The 10,707-nt window shown below is 54.8% G+C and overlaps 1 protein-coding gene across 2 annotated transcripts in view; it reads left to right on the top strand.

The window, feature by feature from the left end:
• The first annotated feature begins 2,356 nt into the window (after positions 1-2,356).
• Positions 2,357-10,707, top strand: part of LOC125922544 (transmembrane emp24 domain-containing protein 11) — a 23,260-nt gene continuing 14,909 nt past the window's right edge. The window contains exon 1 of one of the 2 annotated variants that reach the window (XM_049630133.1): positions 2,357-2,572. In XM_049630133.1, the coding sequence (XP_049486090.1) occupies positions 2,380-2,572 (193 nt within the window). In that variant the 5' untranslated portion in view covers positions 2,357-2,379. Of the gene's footprint in view, positions 2,573-9,889; positions 10,188-10,707 lie in introns of those variants that run through there. The other variant, XM_049630132.1, reaches the window with a different exon arrangement.

Here is a 10,707-nt window from a genome sequence, read left to right as displayed (position 1 = left end):
TCTGAAAGGAAATCACAGAAGCATCAAAGAGAAGAACGTGCCTGGGAATTACCTCAGCCCCGGCAGTGAAGCACTCACACGGTGAAGGCTACGAAGGGTGCGGCGAGAGGATTCAAGAAGACAAGTGAGGGGCGCCTGGGTGGCTCAGTCGGTTAAGCGTCCGACTTCGGCTCAGGTCATGATCTCACGGTCCGTGAGTTCGAGCCCGGCGTTGGGCTCTGTGCTGACAGCTCGGAGCCTGGAGGCTGCTTCGGATTCTGTGTCTCCCTCTCTCTGCCCCTTCCCTGCTCATGCTCTGTCTCTCAAAGATGAATAAACATTTAAAAAAAAAAAAGCCTCACCATGCAGACGAGGCCCCACAGCGGCAGCGTGGGGCCCAGAATCCAGAACCCAGAGGCGCCCGTCCCAGCGGCCCTGGGAGATTCATGTGCGTGTGGGGTGTGTGCTGTGCTGAGTCAGTCCTACACCTGGCATGTAGGTCGCTCTGAGCCATGCAACCTTGTTTCTAGTGAATTACTGGGAGAAAAATAGCTGGCTGAGAGGAAGGGGGACCCAAGAGACCAAAAGATTTAAGAGACATGATCAAGTACGATGTGTGGATCCTGTTTAGACACTGGTTCAAACAAATCAACGGCAAAGAGACCCTCCCAATCAGGGGAACGGACTATGATCTGGGTGTTGGATGGCAGGAAGGACTCGTATTAATTTTGTTAGGTCATCACAACTGTGCTCACAACAGCGTGGTGCTTTATGGCTTGTTTTTCAGTCTTTACAAGTCAGAGGTCCATCGAAGTCCTGATGGGTAAAAATGACGTCTGGTCAGGAATGTGCTTTAAAATAGTCCAGGAAATGGGGCGCCCAGGTGGCTCAGTCGGTTAAGCATCCAACTCTCGACTTTGGCTCAGGTCATGATCTCACAGTTCGTGGGCTTGAGCCCCGCATCGGGCTCTGCGCCCCTGCAATGCCATGTGGAGCCTGCCTGGGAGTCTCCCTTTCTCTCTGTTCCTCCCCCACTTGTGCTGTCTCTCTGTCAAAATAAATAGATAAGCTTAAAAAGAAAAAGTTCAGGGACGACTGGGTGGCTCAGTCGGTTACGTGTCTGACGTCGGCTCAGGTCACGATCTCGCAGTTTGTGAGTTCAGGCCCCGCATCGGGCTCTGTGCTGACAGCTCGGAGCCTGGAGCCTCCTTCCGATTCTGTGTCTCCCTCTCTCTGCCCCTCCCCCGCACACACTTGTTATTGTTATTTTTTTAACTTCTTTTCTTTAAAAAATTTTTTTAAATGTTTATTTTTGAAAGAGAGAGAGACAGAGTGTGAGCAGGGCAGGGGCAGAGAGAGAGGGAGGCACAGAAATGGAAGCAGGCTCCAGCATCTGAACTGTCTGCACAGACCCCAACGTGGGGCTTGAACTCATGAACCATGAGATCACGACCTAAGCCGAAGCCGGCTGCTTAACCGACTGAGCCACCCAGGCACCCAACTTTTTTTCTTTTAATATTTACTTATTTTTAAGAGAGAGAGACAGAGTGCGAGCAGGGGAGGGGCAGAGAGAGAGGGAGACCCAGAATCCGAAGCAGGCTCCAGGCTCCGAGCTGTCGGCACAGAGCCCGATGTGGGGCTCGAACCCACGAACCGCGAGGTCGTGACCTGAGCCGAAGTCAGACGTCTAACCGACCGAGCCACTCAGGTACCCCTGCTTTTTTTTCAAAGAGGGTGTACAAAACCCGTGAAACCCCCGTCAGCTCTGTGGGCCAGTTATCTGTCCCCCCACGGTGTCAAATTGCCGGTGTCCGTAGCGGCTCCGAGCTCTCTGAGCTCCACAGAGTGTCACCACTGGGGGGAGCTGGGTGACGGGGACAGATTTTATTTCAAAATAAAAGGTTTAAGAAGAAATCATTGTTTACCAGAGCTGGAAGGACCTGAGGGGCCACACTGGGTGATCGCAGCTCAGACTCACAGCCAGGCCTCAGTTAAACCGGGCTCTCGCCTCCTCCTCGTCCACACCCACCGCCCCTCCCCTGCACCCCTGCCCTCGGTTCTCACCCCCTGGCACAAAGCTCACATCCCCCTCCCCCCCACCCCTGCCAAACCGAGGGACAACCAGGGACCTGGGACAAGACCGCGAGGGAGGGGCTGTTGCCGGTGGTGCTTCAGGGTTTCGACCGTGCTGGTCCCTTGGCCCTGCGTTGTCTTTCGTCCCCTCGTCACATTTCAAAGTCCTTAAAAAGAGATCAGAAGGAGTTGTGAGGCCACCGTGCCTGGAGAGGCCCCAGGTTCAGACATCATTTTATCTTGTTCCCTGGGAATTGCTGCCGTCACCCGCCCAAGGGCAGCCGCCACATGTTACTTCTCACAGAAATCAATCGACAGAACTGTCCAATGGAAGACGAGCGCCCACTGAGCAGCGCACTTGTGATCGAGCCGTTTCAAGGAGAGCGCTACCCAGAGATGCCGACGTTAACATTTATTTTCGGTTTGTACTTTTCACTCTCGGCGGCTTTTTATTTCCACGCGGGGGAACGAGAGGAGAAGTGCATAATAGAAGACATTCCCAGTGACACCCTGCTGACAGGTGGGTAGCTCCACTCGGCGTGTCGCCTTACGGGACCGTGCTGGTTTCTTGCTGCGTGAGCTGTCTGGCGGGGAGCAGCACGCTGTGTGGTTTCCTCTTGAGAGAGTGTATCGAGGTTTGCGAACCTGACCCGAAAGTAGCCTTGGGAGTGAACTGCATAATCCATAGACCGGGAAACAAAGACACAGCACCACAGAGTCCAAGCCTGATTGGTCTTTCCGGTCGTCGGGTTTCGTGAAGGAAAAGAATTTCTGGTCCCATTAATCATGCTAATCGTGGCCGAATTCTCAAAGGTAAGTGATGTCTCCGGCTTGGTGCAGCGAAATAGCATGAATCAGCACACGTTAAGGTGTCTCTGAGCCTCAGCCCCCGGAGGCTCACGGTGTCCCGCGGGGAGCGGTGCTGGAGGGGGGGGCAGGGGTACGCAGATCTGAGACACTTTCCAAGCAAAGCGTCCATAAAGCCGGCCATGGGCACGGAGATTTCTGCACGTTCCCCACACCGCCTCCCAGCTCGTCTCCGTTCAGCTGAGCTGCCCTGGCCTGCTGAGAAAGAAACAGGTGCCCAGGGCCGCAGAATCGCATGGTAAATACAGTACCTCCAACGTTCAGGTAAAATTGGCATCGGGTTCCCTGATTTTCACGCCAAAAGGGAGAACACAGCAGAATCCGTAAGTGCAGATTATGATTCCCATCTCACGCTGAATAGTGTCAAATGCTCCTCTCCACTCACCCTGACGTGGGAGCCCCCGCTGCTGTGGCAACTCCGAGTGGTGTTTGGGACCGTGTGGCGTGAGCAGGGCCGCCCAGATCCAAGGCCGTGTGCCCTTGGCCAAGCTACGGAAGCTGTCTGCTTCCTTTGTCAAAGGGGATAAAAATAATAATGACACCTGTTTCTTCCTGTGATGGCGACTGAATTAATATTTGTACAGCTCTTAGAATGCAGCCAGGCACGCAGAACACGCCCCCGACCCCGGCGCGCCTCCCAGGGGACACGTGACTCGGGTGATGAGCTCCGTGGCCGGCGGTCATTTTCCTAGTAATCTGTGAATTTCAACCTGCATTTGAAGGGGGCAGAGGAGGAGTAAGAGGGACGGGAGCAGCCCGCCCACCCTGCCTGCTACCTTGCGGCCCACCAGCTGGATGGATGTGTCCCGGGCACACCCGTGGCGGGAGCCTGAGAATCACCTGACCCGCCGGAGGGGTCGGAGGCGGGAAGGCGAATGCAGCCAGAGGGTGGTGTATACGTGGAGGTCTCGTGCCGGCCCCCCCGGAGGCCTGAGTCAGGAGCCTCTTTGGCTCCCCGTCCAAACTGTTCTGCTCTGGTTCTTTCCAATTCTGACTGCCCCTCGCCCTGCCTCCTCAAGCCTCCATCTGTGTTCTGCCTCCTCTGTGGTCTTCTTAGCCGTCGCCCCCGTGCAGTTATTTAGGGCCAGAGCTCAGCCACCTACAGTCTGCTTTAACTACAGGGAAATTGTGGAAACGCGTCGGGACACATGTTTTTAAATATTTTTAAAAAGAGGATATGGCCTTGAGGAGCCTGGCCGGCTCAGTTGGTAGAGTGTGCGAATCTTGATCTTGGGGTCGTGAGTTCATGCCCCATGTGGGGGGTGTAGATTACTTAAATAAATTAAAAAATTAAAAAAATTTTAAATGCCACCAATTATAAAACACCATTATTAAAAAAGAGAGAGGGGCGCCTGGGTGGCTCATCGGTTAAGCATCAGACTTCGGCTCAGGTCACGATCTCACAGTTTGTGGGTTCGAGCCCTGTGTTGGGCTCTGTGCTGACAGCTCAGAACCTGGATCCTGCTTTGGATTCTGTGTCTCCCTCTCTCTCTCTCTCTCTCTCTGCCCCTCCCCCACTCACACTCTGTGTCTCGCTCTCAAAAAATAAATAAAACATTAAAAAAAAGAGAGAGAGAGAGAGAGAGAGAGAGAGAATGTAGTCCTCAAGTCCCATAATATGCTAATGGACAAAAAAAATACTTGATTAATCCCCCACCTCAAAAAAGGCAAGAAAGAAAGGATGAGGAACAAGGAACAAACAAGATAAATGGAAAACAATTAGCAATATAGTAGACGTAAACCCAACTACATTTTACATTACATTAAGTGCAAACGGACAAAACTCTCCACCTAAAAGACAAAGGTCATCAGGCTGGATTTAAAAACAAAACAAAACAACTATATACTGTTCCCAAATGAAACACTTTAATTTTTTTCTTTTTTCTTTTTTTTTAAGTGTATGTATTTATTTTGAGAGAGAGGGAGAGAGAGAGAGAGAGCCAGCATGAAAAGGGCAGAGAGAGAGGGAGAGAGAGAGAATCCCAAGCAGGCTCCACACTGTCAGGGCAAGCCCGATACGGGGCTCTAACTCACAAACCGTGAGATCGTGACCTAAGCTGAAATCAAGAGTCAGACACTCAACCGACTGAGCCACGCAGGCTCCCCAAAAATGAAATACTTTAAGTATAAGGAGAGCTTGAAAGTAAAAGAATGGAAAAAGACATACATGTAAGTATGAACCAAAAGAAAGTGCAAAGTAGACTTTAAGAAACCAAGTATTACTGGAGTCAAAGAGACATACAAATCAACAATATTGGGTTTGATAACAGAAAGATATTTTGCAGGTTTCCTACTTGACTGTTCTGAGTTTCTTCTAAAAGAATTTTGAGCATGATGAGCCATCAGTTACGTCTCTATTCTTGTCATTGTTTTTCCTTTATTTTAAAAAAATTTTCCTTTAACTATGATTGTATCTGTAATCATCAGCCCATTACTTTGATGTGCCAAATAATGTAATAGCATATCCCAAAATACAATTCCTAAACATTTCATTAAAAATTCCTTTTTATGGGGAGCGCCTGGGTGACTCAGTCGGTTGAGCATCTGACTTCTGCCCAGGTCACGATCCTGTGCTTCATGGGTTCGAGCCCCGCATTGGGCTCTGTGCTGACAGCTCAGAGCCTGGAGCCTGCTTCGGATTCTGTGTCTCCCTCTCTCTCTGCCCCTCCCCCACTCTGCCTCTCTGTCTCCCCAAAATAAATAAACATTAAAAAACATTTTTTAATTCCTTTTTATGGGGCACCTGGGTGGCTCCGTCAGTTAAGCATATGACTCTTGATTTTGGCTCAGGTCAGGATCTCGGTTTGTGAGATCGAGCCCTGCATTGGGCTCATGCTGTCAGTGCAGAGCCTGCTTGGGTCTCTCCCTCTCTCTCTGCCCCTCTTCCCTGCTCATGCGTGCGCTCTCTCTCTCTCAAAATAAAGAAATAAACTTCCAAAAATCCCTTTTATGAGGACATTTCATTGCACCCTCTGTGCTTTCTTGTTCATTGTGTGTTGCAGCCCCTGTATCTACAGCCAGGACCTTGGCTCAGGTCACCTGCTTACAGCGTGAATCCCTTCCTGACCGCTGCGGCCGGGTTCTCTGAGCTCTGGGTGCCTGTGCTGCCTGAGCCACAAAATTACTCTGTTTCCACTGCCTGCCTCACTGAACTGCTACCAAGTCTCCAGTGTCCACGAAGTGAGTCCCTGACGCTCCCTCAGGGCGCCCATGGTTGTGAGTGCACGTGCCAAACGCTGCTTGGTTAAGAGGTGCCAACCCAGAATGTGCTCATATTTAATTTTTAGGCGACCATTAAAATGAAAACAAACATGTTAAGGTTTTCCAGGGTCTGTGGGGCTCTGAGGCCACGTCTGAGATCCCCGGTCCAGGAGAGCACACAGTGACGTCTCCTTCTGTCTTCACCTCTGAGGTACGATGGGATCCAACGAAACACACCCATCTAGAAAGTCTGAGAGAGATGACCTCGGGGCCGGTCATCCAAATCCACCGGAAGGAGTGTTTTTGCTTGTCGGGACTACAAATAAACAGCCTGCAGTGGGTGTGAGGAATCGACCTTCCCCGGGGGGAGGCAGCTCGGGGCACCTCGTCAGGCAGAGCCCGGCCTCTGGTGTCAAAGAGGTATGCTTTGCAACGATCTTCGTTGCCCAATAGCTTGGTGACTTGGAGCTCTGTGTCCTTATCTGTAAACCAGAGCTCACACCTGCCCTGGAGCAGCGAAGCACCTGGCGTGGCCCGTGACCAGACGCAGGTGTTCACCAGTGTTAGCCCCCACCCTTCCGGGCTCTGGCTCTGGCCTTATCAACTTGGCCTCCCAGGCTCTGTCCTAAACTGCCAGAACAGGTGCGGCCCTGACTCTGGCTCAACATCCCCCCGCCCGGCCCCCGCCCCCGAAAGGAAGGACACTGCCTGAGAAGCAGAGGAGAGGGTGGGAGCTCTGGCAGAGGCAGGGGCTGAGGGGGGCGGGGGGAAGCTGTGTGTTACCACGGCTGACCTGATGAGTTTTACTTGCTGGTCCTTGGAGACATTTTTCAAACAAGGCTGTTAGTCCCTCGTGAAAAGCAGGCACTGAGAGAGAGAGACATGCACCTTGGAGCACAGTGATCATAGTGTGGGAGACCGTTCTTTTTTCTTTTCTTTTTTTTAAGAGAGACAGGGATGGGCTGAGAGAGGGAGAGAGAAAATCTGAAGCAGGCTCCAGGCTCCACACCGTCAGCACAGAGCGTGACATGGGGCTCGAATTCACAAACCGTGAGATCATGACCTGGGCTGAAATTAAGAGTCAGACACTCAACCGACAGAGCCAGCCAGGCGCCCCAGAGACTGTTCCCTAAAAAGAAAACAATTAGAATTCAGAACCAATAGAAATTTTGCTCCTGGTCGCTCCCGTTCAAAAGGTCCCTAGATGGGGCATCTGGCTGGCTGAGGTCCTGGTCTCATAGTTTGTGAGACGGAGCCCCCCTGCGGGCTTGCACTGACCGTGCAGGGCCTGCTTGCGATTCTCCTCTCTCTCTGCCCCTCCCCTGCTTGGGCACACTCGTATTCTCTCTCTAAAAAAAGGTCCCTGGATAGGATTCACTTTGCCCAAATACCCAGGGTTTTTGCATTTTCTTCGGGGCGTTAGAGATGGGACGCAGGACAAGTGGCCAAGTTCCGCGAGTGCTTTTGTTCGCCCTCCCCTGGGGCAGCTGCGTTCGCATCTTCGTGGAGGCCGCGCCCACCGCAGGGCTGGGTCAGGTCAGGTCCCCCCTGAAGCTGACCCGAGCCGGGAGAGGGGGGTGAGGGGGCCGGAGCGGCCCCAACATGTGGTCCACGTGCGCCTGGGAGTCATGGCAGCTGTCCCCCCTCCCCCCCCACCGGCGAGGACCCGCGCTTCTGGCCCCAGATGTCACTAATGCCACCTGACACCGTGCCGCAAGCCCTTTGCGAACCCGCCGCCGGTTTGGGAGAAACGTCTGTGCTTCCAGTCACTTCTCCGTAGTGAAAACACGCCGATTCCCGAGGATAAACGTGGAGGAGGAGGTGTCCACCACCTGGCAAACCGCCGTGGACGACAGGCTCACGTTAGCGGGACAGAGAAACGGGCGAGAGCCCAGCAGACACTTCGTGACAGGGGAGACCCAAAGAGCCGGCAAGTGGCGGACAGGCGCTTGCCCTGCTCGTCGGTGGGAAACACAGAGCCCAGCGAGATGCCACCACCCCCAGCAAGCGGCCGAGTGTTCACGTGTACGGCAGGCGCAGAGCCTCACACACGGGGCACGAGCTTCACCACCGCCGAGGCCACGGGACGCTCCCCACAGAGCCGCGCACCCGTGTCCACGTGCCGCCAAACTTACGCGGCGCCGCTCGTAAGGGCCCCAAGCCGGGGACCCTGCTCACGTGGCCGCCGACAGACAGGTGCCACGTAGCCGCTTCGCGGGGCAGCAACGCCGGACGGTCCGTCCTGCCCATGACGGCGCAGACGGACCCGCTGACGCGTGTGGACACCAGAGCGCGTCCACAGCCCGTGCGTCTGTACGAGTCAGAATGGCGGTCGCCCTTAGGAGTTAGGTAGTGAGCGGGGGCGTTTGGGAAGCGGACGGTTTCCGTCCAGGGTGATGCAGGTGTGAGCTACACGCTGACGGTGTGCGTGTCACGAGGACCTCCGTCGGCCGCACCCACCTCACCGCGCTCCCCCTACACGGAGTCTGCATGCGGCTGACCGGTGTGTAGGAAGACAGAGAGTCCTCGGGGAACCCGGAACGTTCTAGAAGACATCGCTCCATGTTCAAAGCTACTCCTGAGGGCGCTGGCTCTCTGTGCCAGGTCGCACCAGGGGTCGACCAGACGACCGGGCCGTCGACCACCACGCTGCGGGGCCTCCCGTGCCTCCATTCTTCCGCTCATGCTCAGCACTGACAAACAACACTGGGCCTTTCTTCAGCTCTCTGTGTAGACTTCACTTTAGGTAACAGCAGAATAGTTAGGTCTACCGGAAGACGGTCACATAACTGGGTGGGAAAATCAGGTCACAGGTACTATCTACAGGTTGCCTTCACTTCTTACAAAATATGCAACACACATTTACAGGAGAGAGACCAGAAGGGCAATACTGATCACCAAAACCTTCTCGAGGGGACTTTTGCTTTTTAAACTTCCTACGGTGAATGCACCTGACCAGTCTAGTACCAATCCAATGGCCCCCGGTCGCAGCCCAGGAAGACTCACAGTCTGGGGTGGAAGGCACAGCCACATCAGGGGTCACAGGGCGGGGCCGAGTGCCTGGACAGGGTGTGCACGGGTTCCCCGGGGGACTGGAGAGCTGCGTGTACACGGCCCGGGAAGGGACTCTGCCTGCCGGGCACCCAGCGGCTCCCAACCAGGGCTCCCTGGAGGGAACACCCTGGAAGGGCGCCTAGGAAGCGAGGTCGGCTGGGAGCTCTGTGTGAACCACACCTGAGCTTTAACACGCACGCACGTGCACACGCACACGCACGCACACATGCCACACTTGCCACGCACACACGTGCACACACACCACACGCACGCACACAGAGACCGAGGCCGCGGAGTGAGTGGTGTGGTTTGAAGCGAGGGGGCCAAGGCCCTCGATTTGGAACTCAAGCTGAGTTTTAATCCTGGCTTGGCCTGTTATCATCTGGATGGTTTCAGATGAGCCATTCGCCTCTTCAGCCTCAGGCTCCACACCTGAGCAAGTGGGTGTCATTACCAACACTGCAGGGTCGGAGGGTTCAGCGGGAGGCGGGGAGGGAGAAGTCAGTGCCCACGAAGCCCAATAACAACGGCAGAAATAAGTCATCAAGTGCTTACACAGCGCTCACGCGGGCTAAATTCTGCACCGAGCAACTTGCAAATGCCAACTCACTTAACTCCTCACCCCCTTCGGGATACACCCGTTATTATGCGGTTTTACTCAAGGGGAGACTGAGGCATAGAGCGGGGCAGTGCCCTGCCCGTGTCCCAGCTCCTAGCCAGGACTCCCCGCTGCTCAATCGATGTGCGGTGAGAAGCGTGAGGGGGCAGCCTGTCCCCGCCTTTGTCCCATGTTCCATCCCGCGGTGGTGACCTCCCTCCACCTCCGCCGGCCCCTGAACAATGCTTCTCCACTGCCATCTGGTGGCCTCCCAGGGGCATGACACCCCCCCGCCTGCCCTCCTCCCACCTTGGGGGCCGCAGATCGAGGCGAAGCCAACGGAAACCACTCCCACTCATTCGGACAACTCAGGAGGCCGCCAGGATCACTGGCGTCGTGACGCTGAGCCCCACTGGTACTCATTCGTTCAAAATCTTCATTGAACGTGTCACAGAACCTCATGGAGCCTCTACCATAGAGCCGAACACTGCTCTCGGCTAATGGCCGGGCCCAAGAGGCCCACGCAAGACGAACACAGCATGTTCCCCGATCTAGCACCTTACAGAACGTACGCCTGACCGCTAGACCAGTTGGCAGGCTGACCGGAATGGCCCAGTATGGGCAAGGGTGGGAATGGCGACAGGAGCAAACTCCCAGAGAAAGTGGGGGGGGGGGGGGCTTAACTAAGCGGGGACACCCTAACCGCTCGGAGACACAGGCAGCAAGGGTGAGTTCCGGAGGGGTTAAGACACTTGGTGGTGGCCAGACGGAGACGCTGACTATTCCCATCGAAGAGGCGGGGGCGGGCGTGCCGGAAGTGGGCCGGGAGGAAGACGGGGCTCATCTCACAGAATGGGAAGCCCGTGAAACAGATTTCCAGGTGGTCACACTTTGGAAAGTGATCCGTCTGCCTGGCCGTGTGCTCCACCCCCCCC

This window comes from Panthera uncia, chromosome B1 (assembly GCF_023721935.1).
Source record: "Panthera uncia isolate 11264 chromosome B1, Puncia_PCG_1.0, whole genome shotgun sequence".
In the NCBI taxonomy this organism is placed as follows: Eukaryota; Metazoa; Chordata; class Mammalia; order Carnivora; family Felidae; genus Panthera; species Panthera uncia.
The sequence above is the reverse complement of the archived record's forward strand: the minus strand, read 5'-3'. Positions and strand labels throughout refer to the sequence as shown.